This window comes from Colobus angolensis, unplaced genomic scaffold (genome assembly GCF_000951035.1).
Source record: "Colobus angolensis palliatus isolate OR3802 unplaced genomic scaffold, Cang.pa_1.0 Scaffold230, whole genome shotgun sequence".
In the NCBI taxonomy this organism is placed as follows: Eukaryota; Metazoa; Chordata; class Mammalia; order Primates; family Cercopithecidae; genus Colobus; species Colobus angolensis.
The window spans coordinates 3,983,214-4,005,580 of NW_012115489.1; the positions used below are offsets into that span (position 1 = coordinate 3,983,214).

At 46.7% G+C, this 22,367-nt stretch overlaps 1 protein-coding gene across 5 annotated transcripts in view; it reads left to right on the top strand.

Annotated features, from left to right (window-relative positions):
• EGFLAM (EGF-like, fibronectin type III and laminin G domains) overlaps positions 1 to 21,498 on the top strand; it is a 199,156-nt gene extending 177,658 nt beyond the window's left edge. For 3 of the 5 annotated variants that reach the window (XM_011944387.1, XM_011944388.1, XM_011944389.1), the window contains 5 exons: positions 4,527 to 4,605; positions 7,834 to 7,977; positions 15,215 to 15,298; positions 19,394 to 19,497; positions 20,318 to 21,498. In XM_011944387.1, the coding sequence (XP_011799777.1) occupies positions 4,527 to 4,605; positions 7,834 to 7,977; positions 15,215 to 15,298; positions 19,394 to 19,497; positions 20,318 to 20,472 (566 nt within the window). In that variant the 3' untranslated portion in view covers positions 20,473 to 21,498. Of the gene's footprint in view, positions 1 to 1,815; positions 1,948 to 4,526; positions 4,646 to 7,833; positions 7,978 to 15,214; positions 15,299 to 19,393; positions 19,498 to 20,317 lie in introns of those variants that run through there. The other 2 variants (XM_011944386.1, XM_011944390.1) reach the window with 2 other exon arrangements.
• The last annotated feature ends 869 nt before the right edge of the window (positions 21,499 to 22,367 follow it).

Sequence of the window (22,367 nt, forward strand, 5' to 3'; positions counted from 1 at the left end):
CAATTATGATTTTTTTTTTTTGAGGTGGAGTCTAACTCTGTCACCCCAGGCTGGAGTGCAGTGGCGTGATCTCGGCTCACTACAGCCTCTGCCTCCCAGGTTCAAACGATTCTCCTGCCTCAGCCTCACGAGTAGCTGAGATGACAGGCATGCCCTGCCACACCGGGCTAATTTTTGTATTTTTAGTTGAGACAGGGTTTCACCATGTTGGCCAGGCTGGTCTCGAACTCCTGACCTCAGGTGATCCACCTGCCTGGGCCTCCCAAAGTGCTGGGATTATAGGCATGAGCCACCACACCTGACCAACTCTTTATAGTCTATTGGGAATTCCAAGTTCCTCAAATGGAAATTTTGCTTTGCCTTGACTGCAGGGCTTCTGGCTTGGAGGCTGCTGTCCACTGGGGTGTTTCTGTGTGTGTGTGTGTGTGTGTGTCACCAGATGGCACAGGCTTTTAGGTATAAATGTAAGAAAATGAAAAAAACACATTTCAACTAATCAGTAAGGCTATTGCCACAGAAAAAAGGCAAGGTAGAAAAAATTAAGTATACTGGAAATGGTAGAGAGAAGTGGGGAATAGGAAGAGATTTGTTAAAGGATAAAAAATTACAGGGAGGTAGGAGAAATAAGTTCTGGTGTTCCGAAGCACTATAGGATGACTATAGTTGACAATAATAAATAGTTTCAAATAACTAGCAGGAGGACATTGAGTGTTCCCAGCACAAAGAAATGATACATTTTGAGATGGGATGGATACACTAATTACCATGATCTGATCACTATATACGTATCAAAACATCACTATGTACCCCATGAATATGTACAATTATTATGTGTCAATTACATTTTTTTCAATAAAAGCAAAAAAATTAGGTATAGGGTTAGGTTAAAATATAATCATGTTGGCCAGGCCCACTGGCTCAAACCTGTAATCCCGGCACTTTGGGAGGCCCAGGCAGGTGGATCACCTGAGGTCAGGAGGTCGAGACCAGCCTGGCTAACATGGCGAAACCCCAATTCTACTAAAAATACAAAAATTAGCCGGGCATGATGGCACATGCCTATAGTCCCAGCTACTCAGAAGGCTGAGGCAGGAGAATGGCTAGAACCCTGGAGGCAGAGGTTGCAGTGAGCCGAGGTCACGCCACTGCACTCCAGCCTGGGCAACAGAGCAAGACTCTGTCTCAAAATAATAATAATAATAATAATAATAATGTTTACAACATTTAAACCAACTACAAAGAGCCAGAAAGGGCTCAATGGTCACTTCAAGCTGTGATGATTTTGGATGTGATTATTTGTTCCTGTATATAGTCACTTAAGTGAAGCATAGTTTGACCATTTTTTTATTCTGCAGTGTTTCTCGAGGGTGCCTCTGCCTTTGTTAATCACAAAATAACCAGGGGTCTGGAATCTTGCAAGTGGAGATGGGGTGGGAATGAGGGTGATATTTTCCACTAGGGAGAGAGAAGAGGCAGCTAGCTGGCTTATCATTCCTTTTTCACACGCAGCCTAGAGCCAAGAAAAGTAATAATCATTGACAAGGTAAGTAACTCTTGAGCAAGGAGCTGTGTCTCTAGATTTAAAAGAAATGCAGATTGTCGGTGGAAGGTGAGGGAGCCTCAGAAGTGTCAGACAGCTGATTTCAAACATCTTCTTGGTCCACTGCCACCCCCACCTTCATTAAGCCGAGCTGAGGCGGGGAGGCGGGTGGCTGGGTGCCAATCATGCTGAGGAGAGATTTCCAGTGGTTCCCCGCGGGGCTCATATTCACATTCCCTAAGAGGACGTTCTGGACCCTCGGGCAGAGCTTTGTGAGAGAAACAAGGCTGGCTTCAAGTGATCTGCAACCAAAGTAATTGGGATTTGACAAGGACTGTGAAAGGCTGATTCTCCCTGTTCTCTTTCATGCTGGCACCGGTCAGAGTGTGGGAACTACTGCCTCAATAGTAAGTACAGTAAGTCCTATGAGAGACTGCGAGAGCGCTCTTGGCTGGGGCCAGGGCCTGCCAGGGCAAGCCAACTGCATGCAGGGGGACCCAGGGTGAGTGGTGTGGGAGCTGGGACATGCCTACGCATGGTGGGAAGCCTTCCCACCGGCCGGCCAGAGGACATTCTCTCCTGAGCTGGGGGCTGAGCCGGCAGCTGCTAGGGGCGCCCACAGATCCCCTCGGAAGCTCGTGTGCAGAGCTGATGTGTGGCAGGCACCTCCTGACCCTTGCAAGGAGTTCAGGGGAAAGAAGGCTGTTGGCCACAGGCCCACCGCCACGGCCAACAACAGCAGGGACTGGCCCTGGCTGTACCTCTCCCCTCTGGGGGTGAGCCGAACCCACCAGGGACTCCTTGGTTCCGTTTAGCTCCAGGAAGGCCTCCCCCGCGGCTCAGCTTGCATCTTCTCTGCTTCTCTCTTCCCAGCCATGGTGTCCTGAATGAGGGGCCCGCTGCCCCAGCTGAGAACTTCCTTCCACCTCCTCCATTTTTGCACTCCTACCTGCTGCCCAGTCCTCCTCCTCCCTGACATTTCTGTCTATTCCTCTGGGTCCATTCCCTCCCCTCCTTTTCCGGCGCTGCCTTCTTTCCTTTTCTGTTTCCCGTCCTTTCTTTCCCGGTCCTTCTCTCCCGGTTGTCTTCCTCGGCACTTTCTTCTCTTCTTGCTGCAGTGTCCCTTCTTTCTCATTCATCCCACCTGTTTTCCTACTCGGCTCCTTTCCCATCCTCTTGCCATTTTGCCTCCCACTCTCTTTTCCTCCCTGTTTTCCTTCCTTGTTACCTCTTCCTCCTACCTCCCTTAGTCAGAAGGGAATGGCTGGGGGTGTAGCCCTGAACTGTAAGTGACAAGAGCCCTTCACCTCTGGCCCTGTTAAGTCCTTGCAGCCTTAGGCCTTTGTCCAGGGCTGTGCTGCTTCCGAGAACCACAGAGCAATTTCTTCGGTAGTTACCTCCAAAATTTTCTTTTAAATTTTCTTTTTCATCCTTTGCTTTTCTTGTTTTCTTTCCTCTCTTCTTTTCTTTTTTAGTTTTTATGAAAGGCTCTGGGAAGCTGCCAACATAGAGACTTCTACTTGGGGGCCCATTGTCATCGGCTTTGCTGTTTTTGCTCTTTTTTTATGTTTGAAGGTTAATCTGTACGATTGTTCGTAGTATCAAATAATTCTACATTTCCTCTCCGGGGTGGAGAGTTCCTCGTTCAGTGTCTTCTTTGCACCAACCACGTATTTTCGTGAAACTATAACGTGTTTTATAAACCTTCTTATTCACCCTCATTTTGTACATTTCTTTGAATTTGAGATTTATTCTACCTTAATTTCCTTAAACCACCATTTCTGTATCTTTCCAAAGAGGAAAGAGATATTGCTGTTATTTCTCTAGCAGAAATCCCCTAGCCTCATCCCCGGTTCGTGACACCACACACAGCTACTTAAACTCTTCTTCTGCTAACTATGTGTAAAAGGGTAATTCCTCAGGAAAACAAAGTAATGAGAGTTTGGGAGGAAGAAAATGTATTTCTAAAATATTGGAAAGCTGAGAGGGGGCCGGAAGCCAGAATTAAGAAGAGACGGTCAGGTTCAAGGCCTAGTGCTCTCTTAACTACGTGATCTCAGGCAAATCCTCCATGCTTTCTACTCCTCACCTTCTCTTCTGTAAAGTGAGAATAACCAACCCTTCCCTTCCCCCATACTAACTGCTACTTCATGAGATTGTAGTGAAGATCTTGTGAAATAGACCAGGCACAGTGGCCATGCCTGTAATCCCAGCACTTTAGGAGGCCAAGGCAGGTGGATCACCTAAGGTCAGGAGTTCGAGACCAGCCTGGCCAACATGGTGAAACCCCGTCTCTACCAAAAGTACAAAAATTAGCCAGGCTTGGTGGTGGGTGCCTGTAATCCCAGCTACTTGAGAGGCTGAGGCAGGAGGATTGCTTGAACTCAGGAGGTGGAAGTTGCAGTGAGCCAAGATCGTGCCATTGCACTCCAGCCTGGGCAACAAGAGCGAAACTCCTTTTCAAAACAAAAGATCTTGTGAAATACACTGGAAAGTGATCGGAAATGCAGGAGTCCAAGCCTCATTCATAGTGCTTTAGAGTCTCTCGAAGTCCTCGCTTAAAGGGTTCTGCAGCAAATTAACTTTCAAGAATCCTAGTGGGCCTTACTTAGGGATTTGTTTTCTCTGCCTCCCTAGGAGAACATCTGGGGTTATCCCCAGCTGCTCCCCACATGGCCCAAGACCTGCTCTTTGGCTTCCAAGAATAATTGGGAACAGTTCAAGTTTCAGCACATCGTGAGGCCTTCTCAGCAGCGTTGAGGCCAATGGCAGGGACAAGACTTCCCCAGAAGGGAAAAGTCGGGGAGAAGCCAACCCCAGGCCATGGGGCTGGGCAACTGTGAATATGCGTGCGGCCAAAGGGAAGGGGTTGATGAATTGTTAAACATCCTATTTCCAGGAGCTGGGTGTTTTCCTGCTGTATGTGTGAGTGCAGGAGCCAAGAGAACCACATACTATGTAACCTCCTTTTTCTGTTCTGTCCCAGCAATCGTAGAAGCCATTGAGATCCCGCAGTTTATCGGCCGCAGTTACCTGACGTATGACAACCCAGATATCTTGAAGAGGTAATAAGCTTCAACAGGCACCTTCCTCAGCTTTCTGGGGGTAAATTTTTCTCTATATCTTTCTCAGAGCTTTTTCTTATATTTCATGCCAGAAGATAATTCTCAAAGAAGACCATTCAGCCCTGCCCTCAGGGGAAAAACACACACAACATGAAATAAACATAGAAACTAGAGCAAAATAAAACAAAAAGCAAACTAAACTTGAGAAATTGGCCTTTCAAATAACCCTGTTACAAACAATCCAGTATTTTTCTGGTCAAAGGGCCTGGAGAGAGCAACTTGACTGGTCCCAGAATTTCCAGTATTCAGGCTTTGAGAAGCAGTGAGAATGTGATGTTCCTGAAGCCTCAGTGATGACTGTGATTCTCTGAGAAGGGCAGTTCCACGCTGTGCCGTGGCCGGCCTGTGCAGCTCCGACCTGGGCCAGCAGCGGAAGGACAGACAGATTCAAGCCGGTTCCCTGCTGGGTCCATACCTACCCTGCATCTTCATCAGCAAAGGTCTCTTGTCCCCTTCAGGCTCTGGCCAGTTCAGTGAGAGGCTTCTCAGCTCTCTTCATGTGGATACAGGGAAATGCCCAAGGCACAGCCATGGCATCTCACCCCTGGTGGCAGAAGTCCCAGCCCTGTCCTGGAGTCCTTGCTCTTGGTTTGGAATAGCCTTTGACATGGCAAAATCCTCAACTCGGTCAAGCTTGTCTTTGGCACTTTCAGTTTGCCCCTTATCTCTTTCTTTCCCTTCCCCCAGTTCTTTGTGGTTGCTAGTGTGCTATTCCCCTTTCTGCTCCCCACACAGTCATTCTGGGGTTTCCCTGCCTCTTCAGATTGACTGCATCTTAACACACAAGGGCAAATCTTTAAACAAAAGGCATCCAGTTCTTAGGGTGGAGTTTGGTGACTTGTCAGGGAACAGAAGTGGTTGGGAGGAATTCTCCTAGGGCACTGGATGTCCCTGGTAACTCCCAGCACACCCCAGGCAGACACTGCTTCACTTCTCTAATGCCAGGTTGTGTTTATCTATGTTGTCTTGGCATGGGGACTTAGGTAAAATGGATTCCCAGCCAAGAGAGACTGTCCTTCTTCAGCCCTTTCTCTCCAAAAATGGAAGGTCATTCAGTCCCTAGAAAACAGTGACAGGGTGAAAGGGGCCCAAGCGTTCAGTCTCTGAGGGTTAGTGAGAGATTACCAGGTGGTTTGGGGGAGTAGAGGGGATTCATGAGAGCAAGAGACATGAGGCCCAAAACCACAGCTACCTTGAGTGCCATAGTGTGTGTGTATGTGTGTGTACACATGCGTGTGTGTGTGTATGTGTGTATATGACAGTACAAATGCATGTATGTGAGGCTGCAGGTAAAAGTCAAGTTCAGGATCTATTCCAGTCAGATACCTTTGGTGCAAAGTAACAGAAAGTTCAGCTTAAAATGTCTTGCGCATGAGGGATATTTACTATTTCATATCACAAGGTGTCCAGACTTACACTGGATCTTGGGTTGATCGATTAAGAGAAGCAGCTGTACCCTCAAAGATTCCAGTCTCACCCCTATTTCTTGCTTGTTGTCCTCAGCATCTTCTCCAGCGGCCACTCCCCAGCTGCCTATAAGCTGCACAGAAGATGACTCTGACTATATCCAGTGGAAGTTAAAAAGACTTTTTTTCTCATGTGACTTTAAAAGAGAAGGAATTCTTCCCAGAATTGTATCTCACTGGACTAAAGGGATACGATTGTGTCTCTTCTGTGCTGCCACATGCCTGCCCCTAAATCAATCACTGGCAAGAGAAATGGGAACTTCTTGACTGGCTTGTAACCAATCAATATACGCAAGGCAAATGGGAGAGGGAAGGAACCCGAGCGAAAGTCTAGGCTAAGCGGGTCTTTTTTTTTTTTTTTTTTGAGACGGAGTCTTGCTCTGTCGCCCAGGCTGGAGTGCAGTGGCTGGATCTCAGCTCACTGCAAGCTCCACCTCCCGGGTTCACGCTATTCTCCTGCCTCAGCCTCCAGAGTAGCTGAGACTACAGGCACCCGCCACCTCGCCCAGCTAGTTTTTTTGTATTTTTTAGTAGAGACGGGGTTTCACCGTGTTAGCCAGGATGGTCTGCGATCTCCTGACCTCGTGATCCACCCGTCTCAGCCTCCCAAAGTGCTGGGATTACAGGCTTGAGCCACCGCGCCCAGCCTAAGCAGGTCTTTAGGGAATGGGTCAGTGCTTGATTGTGCTGCACCTGGCCTGGGGGACCTCGCTCCTCCCTCGCCGTGCTGAGGCCCTGCATGGGGAATGCAAACTTGGTCTCTTCCTGACGAGCTCAGGCTCTGGGAAGCATAGACAATAGACCCCTCGACTGTTCACGATTGAGGACACTCTGCAGACACAGACCCAGGTGTGTGGGACAGACAGAGGGATGGCTCAAGTGACTGGAGAATGGACAAAGAAACTTTTCTGATAACATTACGCTAGTAGCAATATTAAATTATGTTTCCTCCTATCTCACCCTTGATTCAAGGACCTCAGCCTTCCTCTTTTCCCTGTGCAAGATGAAACACTGATCACGCTAATAAGAATGAATTTCTGAACTAGTCTATTCTTAAGCATTGCTAAGAGCACGTCAGCCTGTGAACTCAGCCATGGATGTAGAGCATGGAGCCGGCCTAGCCTGAGCACCCCTCCTTTCCTTGAAGCTTCCTGTTCTTCTCCACCCTGACTCTGCCTCAACACCACTCCAGACCATTCACTGTCAGGCCATGTTCCTTGTCTGAGATGCCATCACTTGGGTATTTTCCCTGTCTAGGCCTTGTCCCCAAGTGACTCACCGGCCAGAGCTGGCCATCCACAGCCGTGGTCCTAGCCTAGAGTGGCTGCCAATTTGAGCCTCTTGGTAATTAGGAAGCACACTTTCTGTTGGGGAACGGGGCCCTTGAGTAGCAAAACAGGAAAGAGAAAAGAATGAGGTGTGTACGGGGTGCAGCCTGAACTGTGACATTGGCCATAGTCTTGCTAATCTGTCACTCAGCAAATGCTCTGTGGTGGGGTTCACAGTGCTTGGGGAGGGACTGCTGCTGAGTGAGCAGTCCAGACCTTTAGATCCGTGGTGCGACTCAGGGTGATGAAGTAAACACCAGAAAGTGCCAGATTATCCTACGTCTGGTTCCTCAGGGCTGGCAGGCAAAACTGGAATTACTCGGAAACAGATGTTGGTAGTTGATTTGGTGGACTTGTTTGTGTATTTCCTCCAGGGTGTCAGGATCAAGATCAAATGTGTTCATGAGGTTTAAGACAACTGCCAAGGATGGCCTTTTGCTGTGGAGGGGAGACAGCCCCATGAGGCCCAATAGCGACTTCATTTCCTTGGGCCTTCGGGATGGAGCCCTCGTGTTCAGGTAACCCACTCTCCAGCTGCCTTCAGCAGCACCTTGCGATTTTCTCAGACATTGCAGATCATGCCAAGCAGAGTGATTCAGAAGGGAGCCAGAACACAGTCTGCTGGAACTGGCTGAAGCCTGAAGCTTCAAGGCTTATTGGAAGCTCCCGGTCTTTCTTTCCAACATTCATCTTATACAGCAGCAGTCAGCAAACTATGGCCTGAAGGCCAAATCTGACCCACCACTCTTTTTTGTAAATAAAGTCTTGCTGGGGCCGGGTGCAGTGGCTCATGCCTGTAATCTCAGCACTTTGGGAGGCCGAGGCGGGCAGATCACTTGAGGTCAGAAGTTTGAGACCAGCCTGAGCAACATGGAGAAACCCCGTCTCTACTAAAAAATACAAAAATTAGCTGGGTGTGGTGGCAGGTGCCTGTAATCCCAGCTGCTAGGGAGGCTGAGGCAGGAAAATGGCTTGAACCCAGGAGGCAGGTGTTGCAGTGAGCCGAGATCGCGTCTCTACACTCCAGCCTGGGTGACAGAGCAAGACTCCATCTCAAAAAAAAACAAAAAACAAAAAAATAAAAACCAAGAGTCCCCCAGTGTTCCAACAGGAGTTTTTTTTTTTTTTTTTTTTTTTAAGACAGAGTCTTGCTCTTTTCCCCCAGGCTGGAGTGCAGTGGTGCAATCTCAGCTCACTGCAACCTCTGCCTCCCGGGTTCAAGTGATTCTCTTATCTCTGCCTCCCTAGTAGCTGGGATTACAGCACATGCCACCATGCCTGGCTGATTTTTGTATTTTTTGTACAGATGGGGTTTCACCATGTTGGCCAGGCTGGTCTCAAACCCTGACCTCAGGTGATCTACTCGCCTTGGCCTCGCAAAGTGCTGGGATTACAGGCATCAGCCACTGTGCCTGGCTTGTACTCTTTCATTTATATATTGTCTATGGCCATGTTCATGCTACAGTGGCACACTTGAGTAGCTTCAATAGGAACTGCATGGCAGAGCCTTAGGAATTGACCATCTACCCCTATGAGGAACAATTCTGTGCCCTTGTTCGAGTGTGTTACTGCTGCATGCTTCCTACTCATAAATTAGGAAGGGGCAGAAAGAGGACTTGGATACTGCTAAGCATGAAGGCCAAGCATGGAAGCGAGTACTCAGCCTAAGACTCACCAGCTCAGGGAGGTCTAAAACCTAAGCTCCAGGAGCCCTGACTTTAAATTCTGACTCGGCTCCCTGTTAGCTGTATAGCTGTGGGAAGGAGAATCCCCGCTTTCAAATCTCCTGCTGCCCAAGGAACAAAGCACAGATTCGTGTCTCAGTGGATCCAGCCAACATGAGAGTTTTGTAAATGCTTCTTGGGTGTTACCGATAAGGCGGTGCCAGAAGTTCTTCCCTCTTTTAAGTGAATTTAGACTGTTTTCAAATGTGTCAAATACATAGCTATGAAGTAGTCAAAGAATTACCTGAATGATTTCTCCCTACCCTTCTTACCAGATTGGGTGAAAGCTGAGCTTTCAAGGGGCAGGGCCTGTCTCCTGTAACATGAAAACACTTCTCTAGAGATTGTCATGGCACATCCTCACACGAGGTTAGAAATCGCTCCTCTAGACAGTGGCTTTCCAAGTGTGGTCTCTAGACCAGCAGCCTCAGCATCACCTGGGAACTTGTTAGAAATCCACATTCTCAGGCTCCACCCTGAGCTACTGAACCAGAAACACTCTAGGGGTGGGGTCCAGCAATCTGTGTGGTAACTGTTTCCCCAGACAATTCTGATACCCTCAAAGCTTTGAGCTCCATGGGGGAGGCATTTCTCAGGCTTGTACTTCTTAATTCACCCTCTGATGACTAGCTCGAGTGGCCGCTAAATGATATGAAAGTAATTGAATTGAAATAGACAAAGGAGGACTCACTAAACAAGGGAGAAGTTGAAGACTTATTTCTGGGGCTTCTGTTGGTCCTGTCCTAAGATTACTGACAGCCCAAGTGGGATAACAGAAATCTTTCCATTTGAATAAAAGGCATTTTGAGAGGCAATGTCACTTGTCCAGTGTCATGCTACTGCCTAAATAGGAGAGCATGCTAAGTGACGCAGTCCCATGATTGTTGGGGACTTTGGAGAGTCATGTGTAGTTGAGGCTGGAAGCTGGTAGGTGAGAGACAGCTTCTCACCATCTCCGCCTTCCTGTCCTCCATAGCCTCCCACCCATTGCTGGCCCAGAGGTTGAACACAGAGTTCTTCACACCCTATTTCAGGCTGGCTGCCTTGAAGCCATTTTCTTGTGGTTTTCCTGTGGTTAACCTCATCAAGGCCTCAAGTACTTGATTGTGCCCAGAAAAGAGAACTGAAACAGTAGCTCAGCTGTGGGTGGGATGGTCCAACTTCCCCCTAAACTGCCTGCTGAACCTATTCACCACCCACTCTACCCCAGCAGGGAAACAGCTCCCACCAGCTCCCACGCCAAGCCCTGGAGAGCCCCGTCCCCTCTCCCACCTGCTTAGCATCCTTCAAACAGCTCTACTTTATCCTGGACATATTTCTTGTTACCATTTCTTTCTCAGGATTCTGAAAATTGGCCCTCTGTTTTTCTTCTAATCCTGGAGTTCTGATTGTGATCTGTGTAAGATACACTGCTGAGCCCAGGCTGAGGCTGACTTCTGTGCCTGCTCTGGTCCTGGAGCCGCCCCATCACTGCCGTTCTGTTCACTGCTGAGCCCAGGCTGAGGCTGACTTCTGTGCCTGCTCTGGTCCTGGAGCCGCCCCATCACTGCCGCTCTGTTCGTCCTCCATCTGGGCTATTATCCCACCACAGCAATGCCCCCGATGCTGATGTAGGGAAGTGTCCCAGCGGGCTGGGGACAGAGAGGAATTCCACTGTAGGCCAGTAGTTTGAAGATGTCAGCATACAGTGAATCACTGGGGAGCTTGTTTCAAAGGTAGATTCCCAGGCTTGCCCCCTGAGATTCTGATGCAATTGGTGGGCACCGGGGTCTGATTAGAAACAAGCACCCGGGTGGTTCCAGGACCCATACCCTGAGAAACAGGGTCTGAAGTGGCTTTGGAATCACACATGCCTGATCCCCTATGTGGGCTCATGCAAGTTACCTAAATCTCAGCCTCTGTCCCTTTCTTGCAAAACAACAGGGTTCGCTGTAAAGATTAAATGAATGAATTTATGTAAGGGGTTCAATGCGGGACAACTTTCTCCTTCCTACCAGTTCCTTGGTGTGCATTGTCAACGCTGTATCCAGGCCGCACTCAGTGCTGCCGCTGTTAGGAGGGGTGTCCAGGCCGCACTAAGTGCTGGCGCTGTTAGTGTCCAGGCCGCACTCAGTGCTGCCGCTGTTAGGAGGGGTGGGATTCTTCGTTTGGCTGCTATGACGTGCAGTGCTTCCTACATAGCTAATTAATGATAATGATGAGAAAAATTATGATCCTTGCTCAAGCATTTTCTGAGTCTTAGAAGCCTTTACCTCAGAGAGATAACATGTAGTTATTATTAAAACGTAGTTCTTATTTTTATTATTGTTACTGTTATTTTTAATAAGTCATGGGCCCTGCCCCTGAGGAGCACAGATCTGTGCAGTCTGGAGAGTGAATCTTTCTACAGAGCAGACAAATTGTTCTTGAGATTTCAGTGTTTGATCCAGGCTCAAAGCAGATGAAGAGGAATCCTAAGATAATAAAATGCAGTCTCAACTTTCATGACTTTCTTCACCTAAATGCTGGTTCTTTGGCTAATTTAGTGCTCAAAGCCTTTCTGCCAGAGAATAGGGAAAAGTGATGAGATTCTAAAAATGTATGTATGTATATATATTTATAGTTTTGGTGCAAGATTTAGCAGAAAAAAAGGAAATCAAAGTGCTCGGTGAAAATGAGTGTGTTTTTCTGTTTTCTGTTTTGTTTTTGTTTTGTTTCATTTTGTTTTGTGATTGTACGTGGGGCGTAAAACCTACCACCGGTGGGGTTTGTGAACATTGCTTGACCGTTCACACTGAACATTGCCCACTTAGTTTCCCCTCATCACATCTTCATGCAATGAAGAGGGGGAAGAGACTTGACATTAGTAAAGTGCCTTGTGCTACAGTTTAAAGGGGACATGATTAAAAGTGTCACCACAGGAAAACAGGAAGGTGGCCGAGTGGTTTCCAAAAGGCCTCACCTGAAGGTATTTCCGAGTGGCCCACCTTGGTGCTCTGGCTCACAGCCTCTACTGCACACCAAGATGAGTGGCTCAGAATAATCCATCATGGCAGCCAGGTTCCCAAGACATGGGTAGAGAAGTTAGACATAAACATTCTTATATCTGTTGCTACATTTTTATACTGAGGCATGCCTGCCTGCCATGCATGCTTGTTCAGTGTAGAGCTTGACACATTTAGAATATGTAAACCCTGATTCGCTATCACCCAGAACAAGATATAGAACATGTCCACCACCCAAAAATGCTCCCTCATTCTTCTCCCAGTGAAGGTAACCACTATTCTTGGTCATTTATGATTTATACATGAGGGAGCTTTTTCAGGGTGAGTATCAGCATGTCAGGAGAAGTGGGAGGTTCTTTGGAGGGTCTGAAGTCAGATGGAATTGGGGGGTTGGGGAACCAGGCCATGGAGAAGCCAACTGAGTTGACCCCTCCCGCAGTGATGGCTGGATTCCCACCTGCCAGATTCACAGTTAACTCCCTAGAGCACATTCTGGCTCTTGGCCTGAACAGGAGAGTTGTCGGGTTGGAGAACAGAAGGAAGTGCATGCATCCTTTGTCTAGATGGGCTCTTAGACAACTGAAAAGGTTTTCATTCACTGCACCACAATCATGTTGCAATCCAGCCTCCCTGCACTTACACAGCCAGGTCACCTTGATTCTGAGATCTGGGTGTTCCGGACTGCTTTGGTTATATATTGACAGCTTGTTGGCTTACTTTCCCACATGGCTAGTCTTCTAGGAGAGATGTGGCACATTCAAGCCTTGGTGGCAACTTTCTCCTTCCTACCAGTTCCTTGGGGTGCATCGTCAACCCCATATCCAAGCTGCACTAAGTGCTGCCTCTGTTTGGAGTGGCGGGATTATTTGTTTGGCTGCTATGGTGTGCAGTGCTTCCTACATATGTCATGTTACTTAGCATTCCCTAGGATTCTTCAGGGAAGGAATTATTATCCCTGTTTGACAGATGAGAATATTTAGGTTCAGAGAAATGAAACAAGTTGCCCAAGAGCTATTAACACAGAGTTATTAACTAGCGAGTCTGGGGATCAAGCCATGTCCATTGAATGTGAGTGTCCGTGCTCTTTCTATCACCCCATGCCGCCTCTCAGAATGGCCATAGATAGTAATTCAGCTAAGTTTCTGCCCACCAGCAACTCGCCCTACTTCCTATTCATTCAAGAAGTATTTAGCCACCAAATCATGAAATCTCAAAATTCCACCGCCAGACTGCTTTATACAGGGAGATACTTGATGTGGGAAAATTCATTAGAAAACAGTGGACTTTTCAGGGTCAGAGTGGCAGCTTTGTCCCAGTGTTTGTTGAGTCACCCCAAGTCCTATTCTTGGTTAAATGTCAATGGGCTGGGTGAGTTCTTTGAGCCTCCATTATCGAAGGAATGACATATGGTGCTTTCTCTGCAGAAAGCCAAGCACTTCCTATTCTTGCTGTTTTCCCAGAATGAGTACATGCGAGTACCTGGTAACTCATCCAGGTTTTCTCTTGACATCCCTCTATCTTGGGCAATGAGGTGAAGGAGTTATATGTCCTCTTACAAAATGAGGAGGGAGTATCCCAGGTGGAACATACTTCCCTTCAAAAGCTTGATGGCCTAGGCTTTGTTGTGTTATCCAGGAAATGTCTGGGCAGTTGGCCCAGTGCCCAGTCTAGAGTAGTCACTCACTAAATATTTGTCGAATTAAATTTAATTAGAATAATTGAATGAACACTGGATTAAGGGCGATATTTCTCTCTGGTAATGACACGTTCATGTTTTCTGAAACCCTTACGGTATCAGGGTGTCTGGGAACTGAAATAGAAAATAGGAAGCCACTAGGGAAACCTGATAGCAGAGTTAAATGGGATGAGGAGAGAGGATACACCAAGTTCAAGTTCTACATTAGGTTTGTGATTTTAGGCAAATTCCCTTAATCTCTCTGGAGCTCACCCTACTCTTCAATGTTCAGTTTAAAAAAAAAAAAATGAAAACAGATGTATTCATTTCTTAGGGCTCTGGTAATGACCATAAATTAGGTGGCTTAAAACAATAGAAATGGGCTCTCTCGAGGTTCTGAAGGCTGGAAATCCATCATGCAGTGCTAGGGTTCGCTTCTTCTAGAGGGTCTCAGAGAGAATCGGCTCCATGCCTGTCCCCCAGGTTCTGGTGGTGGCTGGCAGCCTTTGGCGTTCCTTGGCTTGGAGATGCCCCCACTGCAGGCCCTGCCTTCATCTTCCCGTGGTGTTCCCTGTCTCTGTGTGTCTCTGGCTCCGTGTCCAAATCTCTTCTCATAAAGATACCGGTCATATTGGATCCATGGCTGCCCTAATCCAGTATGACTTTGTCTTAACTAATGAATCTGCAAAGACCCTATTTTCAGATAAGGTCACATTCTGAGGCTCTGGGTAGACATGAATTTGGCGGGTGGAGGGAGTGGGCAGACCATCATCGTAACACAGTGTAAAACATTACACATGATAAAGCCCTTCTTGTTATTCCTGATACTCTAGTACTGATGTTGCCTTACATGAGGGCTTTAAAAAACAATCTTGATAACATTATGCTAAGTGAAGTAAGCCAGTCACACAGTCCCAAAAAGACAAATACTCTATGATGCCTCTCATATGAGGTATGAAGAAGAATCAAATCCATAGAGTCAGAAAGTAGAAGGCTAGTTGTCAGGGGCTGAGGGGAGGGAAGAATGAGGGGTTATTATTTAATGCAATGCTTTTGTTTTGTAAGATGAGTTTTGGAGATTGCCAGCCCAACGATATGAATATGTACTTAATGCTACAGCACTGTATGCTTAAAAATGGTTACGATGGCCATGGTTATGTTATGTATATTTTACCATAATTTAAATGTCTGATAATTTTTAATTACATGAACCAGCCTGGAAACCCACCAACTTTTATAACACTCTTGTTTTCTGTTAAGAAAACTGCACTCTGAGTTGCAAAGAACTTTTGCCCTGAGAATCATCTATGAACCGTGTCTGCCTGTGCCTCAGTGTTTTATTCTGTTCTCTTCTTCTTCTCCAACGCCTTAGCTATAACCTGGGCAGTGGTGTGGCATCCATCATGGTGAATGGCTCCTTCAACGATGGTCGGTGGCACCGAGTTAAGGCCGTTAGGTGAGTCCCTCCTGCAGCATGAGCCAGAGCCAGAGCTGAGCAGTGGTGGGATGTGGTATCCAGTTCCCTTGTAGTCCCACTGTCCTGTTCCCCAACTTTGCCTGGCATCCTAGTACCCCTGATCCAGGGCATTCAGGGAAGTTTCTATTAACTCCCACTGTGCCCTACACTGACACTAACAGGCCAGGGAAACTGAACCCCCAAACCTTCACTAAGCAGTAACCTTCTGGAGAAGAAACCTTTTGATGGCTGAACTGGAGGAGCCTTGAGAGTTCAGGGTATGTGGACTTTAAAGAATGTTTGGGCCGGGCATGGTGGCTCACAACTGGAATCCCAGCACTTTGGGAGGCCGAGGTGGGTGGATTGCCTGAGCTCAGGAGTTTGAAAGCAGCCTGAGTTACATGGCGAAACCCCGTCTTTACAAAATACAGAAATTGGCTGGGTGTGGTGGCACATGGAGGCCGAGGTGGGAGGGCCGCTTAAGCCTGGGTGGTGGAGATAGCAGGATCATGCCATTGCACTCCAGCTTGGGTGACAGTGAGATCCTATCTCAAAAAAAAAAAAAAAAAAGACTTTCAAATGTCATCGTACAGGCAATCCTCCCCCATCCCTCTGGCTTTTTTTGTTTGTTTGTTTCATTTGTTTTGAGGCAGGGTCTCGCTCTTTCACCTAGGCTGGAGTACAGTGGTGTCATCATGGCTCAGTGCAGCCTCGCTTGCACTCCCAGGCTCAGGCAGTCCTCCCACCTCAGCCTCTTGAGTAGCTGGGACCACAGGTGTGCACCATCTGCCTTGCTATGTTGCCAGCGCTGGTCTCAACCTCCTGGGCTCAAGTGATTCTCCCCCTTTGACCTCCCAAAGTGTTGGAATTACAGGCATGAGCCACTGCACCCGGCCACTTTTTTTTTATAACATTACCTAAACCTTAGAAGCTGACAGTATTTCACCCAGCCCCGATTACTTATCTCCCCATCACAGAGGTAATTACCACCCTGACTTCTGATTAACTTTGGATGAATCATTCCTTTGCTCTTCTTTGTATAATAGTTTTACTATTAATACCTTTGTCCATATTTCTAACAACATATTTTCAGAAACCAAATAGCAGGCTGAAACTTAGAAATGTCAATCCCACATGTTACATGAAGGTCCCAGGAGAAGATAAGCTGAATCGAGGCTCTGGTTGGGGTTCCCTGAGAATTTATCATAACCCTTTCTGGGGAAGCCAGTGGGTAAAGTCATGAGTGAGGCCTGGGAAACATGGTGCCTACCATGACTACTTCCCTACTCAGCTCCCATGTAGGCTGCGATGGGGAGAGCTTCGCTGGGCCCCCAAACCCTGGCTGCTGGGCCTGCCTTTGAAACCCTAGAGGAAATGGGGATACAGAGGCAAATCTGTGCCTCTCAGCTTCCCAGGTGGCCTAGAAAGCCCTTGAGACCGAGGGTGATTTTGATGAAGTCCCAACTCTAACTTCCTGAAAAAAGAAATGTTTTCCCATCATGAATATCCACATGCTTGGATTTCAAATAGTTTCTAGACTACAAGTCAAAAATTAACTCCAAAATACTCCGAACTCTATGGCTTCTAACTTCTTCATTTCTCCCTCTTACCCATCTTTAAAGGGGCTTGGCTGGAAACATCTAAAGGAATATGAAATGCTTGAGCTCTTTACCTCTAACTACACTTGATCCCTACAAATCCCCACCCTGGGAACATCAGGGAACAGCACCCTTCTCCCACTTTCCTTGGGTGGAGACCATTGGTAGAATACTCACACAGTGTGGAATAATTTTTAAACCTTCACAGTTGTTGTTGGGGTTTGATTATGTATATCAAGATACACACTGGTGAGGATACCAGGCACTTCCTAGACATCTAAGGAAACTGATGTTAAGTGCTCTTCCCCTAGACTGTACAACTGTTTGTGGGAAAAGCCAAGATTAGAATCCCAGCTCAAAGCCCTTTCCTTCCCACCCCATGACGAAACCCACCCAAAGCTAGGATTTCAGATGTTTGGGAGGGATAAAGCAGTGGAAGAATTTCACATGTCACAGTGTCAAGCTGGGCACCATGCAGATGACTCAGCAGACTTGGCTTTTCCTATTGGCATGATGGATACGTCTCCTGGTGGGTCTTAGGTGGCAATGAGGCTGAACAGAAGGAGTTGAGCCCAGAACTGGATGAATGGGAGGATTCCAGCAGATGCTGAGAGTTGTGAGCAGACAGGCCTAGAAGGGAGGATACAACAGATATCAGGGGGAACTGGGTTAAGGCCATGGATATCAATTATCGTAAGAAGGGTTGAGTGGATACCTTAATTCTCTGTGGCAGGCTCCAGGGTTAGAGATAGAAGTGTCAGTGAAAAGGAGATTGCCCAGGGGGCCTTGCTTTGGACCCTGTCTTGCTCTGGGGAATCCTGGTCTTGCAGGCATTAATCCCAGCAGAAAAGAGAAAATAAATTCCAGTTTATTGAACATCTCCAGGTGCCAGGTACTTTTCATACTTTGTCTCAGTTAATATTCACAGCGACTTAGGTTTTATAATCTTCATTTTATGGATAAAAATGATGATATGATAATGATATTGATAACAATAGCAACACATTCCTTTACCAGTCTTTATAGAGCAAGATATATATTAGGTATCATGCCCTGTGCTTTGTACACATAACATCTGATCTCCACAATAATCTTGGGAGATGGGCATAGCTATTCCCATCTCAGGTGAGGACGCTGAAGCTCCACAGATTCCCTTGTTCATTCATCTTCTGGGATGAGCCTTATATTATTCCAGACATAGGAGATACCTCACTGAAGAAAATTAACATCCTTGCCTCATGGTCTTGCATTCTAATGGTAAGCAACAGACAGTACATCATAAACATGATAAAGAAGCATGTTATTATGTTAGAAGGTGATACCGCATTTTTTCACATCTAAGATGCCATTGATTATAAGGTATATCTTCATTTTAGATAAAAAAATGAAAAATTCTTAGACTTTATGAACTAGAGTAAGTAGAAAAAAATGGAATATTTTAGAGTAATTTCTTTTAAAAGGCAGGGCAAGCAAGGCAAGCTGTTGTGGGTACTGCCTGTCACAGCATTCAGGTACAGGATTCTAAGAAAGTACTTCCCAAATGGGAAGTTTGTGGTCTCAAAGACGGGGACAGAACAACAGGAAGTTCTCTAAAGCTCTAGAGGAGGTGCTATCAAGAAGTGAGGCCTGAGTGAGTCCACCCCCCAGTGCTATAAAAGCAAATGTATTTGCTCGAAGAAGTAGGTTTGAAAAACAGCTTTGAAAACTGCAAAGCCCTTGTCACCAATGAACACCTCCCTTTTCCTGTCTTCAGAGTCACTTTAGGGCTCTGTGGGTCCTTTAAAAACTTCCGAGCCAGTCTTCCCATAGAATGATCCTCTACCTACAAAAACTGCTTCGTTGGCTTCTCATTATACTTAGAATCCCAGCTCCCTATGGCTTCCCATGCCTCGCCACCAGCTCTCCTCCCCTGTGCTTCACCTGAAAGGTTTTCCCTGGCCCACTGTCACCTTCAGGATAAATTCTCAACTCCTTACGAGCAGTTGACCATTTGCTTGGGGCTTCCTCTTTCCCAGCCCCAGTGTTTTGTGAGTTCCATCTGTGCTAATCCCTGCTCTTTCTCTTTGCTGTTGTTGCTTCCTCTGTTTGCATAACCTTCTCCTTCACTTGACTTAACCTACCCGGGCTACAAGACTCATTTTGGCCAGAATCTCCTGTGGGCAGCTTTTTCTGACCATCTGTCTAATAACTGTCCTCTCCCTAGTCTAAGTGAGGTGCTGCTCCTCTGGTGGAATTCCACAGCACCCTGTGGTCTTCGTGGTGGAGTGCTGGCACTGTGTTGTCATTCACAGTGTGACTTTTTGTCTTTCTCAGTAGACCGCAGGCTGCCGAGGGCCAAAAATTTGCCTTTTGCCTTGATTTCTGCAGCCCCATCATTTAGCACAGTGCCTGGCACATAGCGGGTCCCTTTAATACATTTATATTGAAATGAATGAATGATTGAACGAACTCCAAAAATGCCAGGTTTTTTGTTCTTTTCTGTTTCGGCGTTTTGCAGGGATGGCCAGTCAGGAAAGATAACCGTGGATGACTATGGAGCCAGAACGGGCAAATCCCCAGGCATGATGCGGCAGCTTAACATCAATGGAGCTCTGTATGTGGGTAAGTGATCGACCCTCGACCGAAGCTAACTTAGGCCAGTGCTTTTCTTATTAGTCTTCCATTTGCTGTGCCAAGTCTGCACGCTTGGCTGGATCAAATACCTGAAAATCAGGAAGCCCTCCAGATATTCTGTTCTTTCATTTTCTAAACAGCTGACTCATGGCTGAGGGGGCAGGAAGGGCTCCCTTCGATGCTTTTATGCTCTGGACAGATCCACCAGGAAAACCAGGCTTTTCTTGTTTGTAGAACAGGAATCTGCTAAATATAGCTCCATGACTTCTCTCTGACAAAACAGGACCTGTTTTCTTTCCCCTTGCAGAATAGAATGACTAGTATTTCTGTAAATGGCTTATTAGAATTAATTTACTAGTGCAGATGCATAAAAATGAAAAGTTATTTTTATCTATATGATATTTTCTATTGAAAGCATTCAACATTAGTGCATTTCTTTTGGTTTAAGATGACATCACTTCTAACTACACATTGCATTCTGTTGACATTATACCACACTTCAAAATTTACTAGACACTGTTTGGTCTCAAGGTGGTCAGTTGGGCCAGAAATCACACAGGAGGAATGAATTTATAGCTTTTGATTGTGTACCAAACTGATCCACGTCAATCTGTTCCTTCAAGGATAATTATAAAATAGTGAGAAATGAGGTACCGAGCAGCTCAAGGGGCCCACAGCCCTCACGTATCCTGTGAATCGAGGGATGCCTTGATTAGCAGACATTCAAGTGCCCCAAAGTGGAACCCCGACCTTGCCCTGCTGACACCTGCCCTTTGGCTCACCTCATCTCCCTCTTGCTTCCTGGCAGGTGGAATGAAGGAAATTGCTCTGCACACTAACAGGCAATATATGAGAGGGCTTGTGGGCTGTATCTCTCACTTCACCCTGTCCACCGATTACCACATTGCTCTCGTGGAAGATGCCGCGGATGGGAAAAACATCAACACTTGTGGAGCCAAGTAACACCAGCTGGCCTTGCCCAAAGGACAGAGCCTTCTATTCTGAGAATCCCAGGGGCCCTGAGATCCTGCCTGATGCTATATGCAGAGGCCCAGGGACCAGGTGTGTTTCCTCTCACCAAAAAGAAAGTACACACTGATGAGAAACTGAGAACCAAGACAGGCATCTCTGGGTGGCCTTTCCTGCTGACACTCTGCGAGCTGACCCAGCAGAATTCTCTGTGTAGGAAGCATCCGACCTTGTCCATTGAATATGTAGCGGCTGCCAGAGATCACACATCAATGCAAATTCCAGAGCCTCTCTGCTATAGCTCAATGACTGTGTTGTGATTCATGGTACATTAAAGAGAGAGAGAGAGAGAGAAAGAAACCCCCAGGGCAGTATTAAAATACTTCTCTCCTTCCATGACTCATGAGGCTCTTCCTGACAGCAGAATGACTGTGTGCCCTTGAACTTCACATTTCCCACCTTGACCCGTGGATTGTTCGGATTAACCCCTTCCACTCCTCACTGGCTGGCTCACTGTGTTCTGACTAGTCCATGAAAATAAAGATGGAAGGAGACCAAACACAGAATCATAATCATAATGCGGCCCCTTCCCCAGAGCTTACCTCGAATGTGAAATTCCTACTTTTTATAATGCAGAGTTAAGGAGCTGAGCCCCATGATTTTGTAGCTGTACTTTTGTATGTGTATATTTTTATAGCTGCAGACTGTCCACACAGTATACTTTTGGAAGTTTGGGTGGATGACCCTGAATTCTTGCACACCTTTCCTAAAAATTTCTCCCAAAAGAGACTTGTTTGGGCCGTTTGTGGTGTCAGTGGAATGGATAGGTAACTTGGGTGGGCGACTTGGGGAGCTGACCATCCTCTTTTGGTAAATGTTGACGGCTCAAGGGGATGAATATGAAGCTTTCCAAGATAAGCAGATTAAAAGGAACTTGTGTTACCGAGGTAGGTCACTGTCATTTTTGCTTTAAGAGAGGGGGAATATCTGTAGTAAACTTGAATAAAGGGGACAAAGCTAGAACTTATTCATTCACTTATGGAGGTGTTACTGATTCTGCGGAGGTCAGGTCCGTACTAACGGACACTAATACAATCAGTGTTTCTAAGGCTGTGCAGGGGTCGGGGGACATGCTGTCAGGATGGTCTGAGCATCTGGGTGAGAACCAGAGAAACAGGACTTCTTCCTTCTGTACCATGAGCTGTGCCCCTTCGCTATGCATGCACTTGACCCCAGAGACAGCTGGTTCACTGGCAGATCCCCATGACGGACTTACTAAGGGAAAGGTGAGATGAGCACTGCCCCCAGAGAAGGGGGAAATATGATCTAACTTATACAAGAGCCTATAATTAGTCCCAGTCTTGACTCTACTTTTGTTTGTGCAGCATTCATTCGCCAAGACTTGGGGTTTGTGCAAGGCAGTTTTAAGCACATAATGTAATCATAAAAGATGAATAAACTAGAGAGGTTCACTTTGTGCCCCAATCTCCTGTCTTTGGGAAGCTTTGCTGGCCAGGATCCTTTCTCCCAGAGGAATCATGGTAATCATCATCATCATCCACTCCTAGACACATAACCTTACATGAGTGCAATCCAGAGAAAGCCACATGGTAGAAAGCGGGTCCTTCACCTCCCAGACACCCTCGCCTCAACACCTCTTCCTTTGATACTGTTGGGACCAGTGCTTCCCAAGATGTCATGGAGTTGCTTTTACGGCCCATTTTGATGGATTCCCTCCAGCCATAAATATCATTGTGATCTTAGCAAAATCTTCAGCTGAATTGAAGCTAGAAGAGCTGTTGCTGATGAGTTGTTGTTCCATGAAAGTGTTATCCAGAGAAAAATGCAATGTCCCAGGGATGCAGGCCTGGGAGTAGAACCACCTGCCT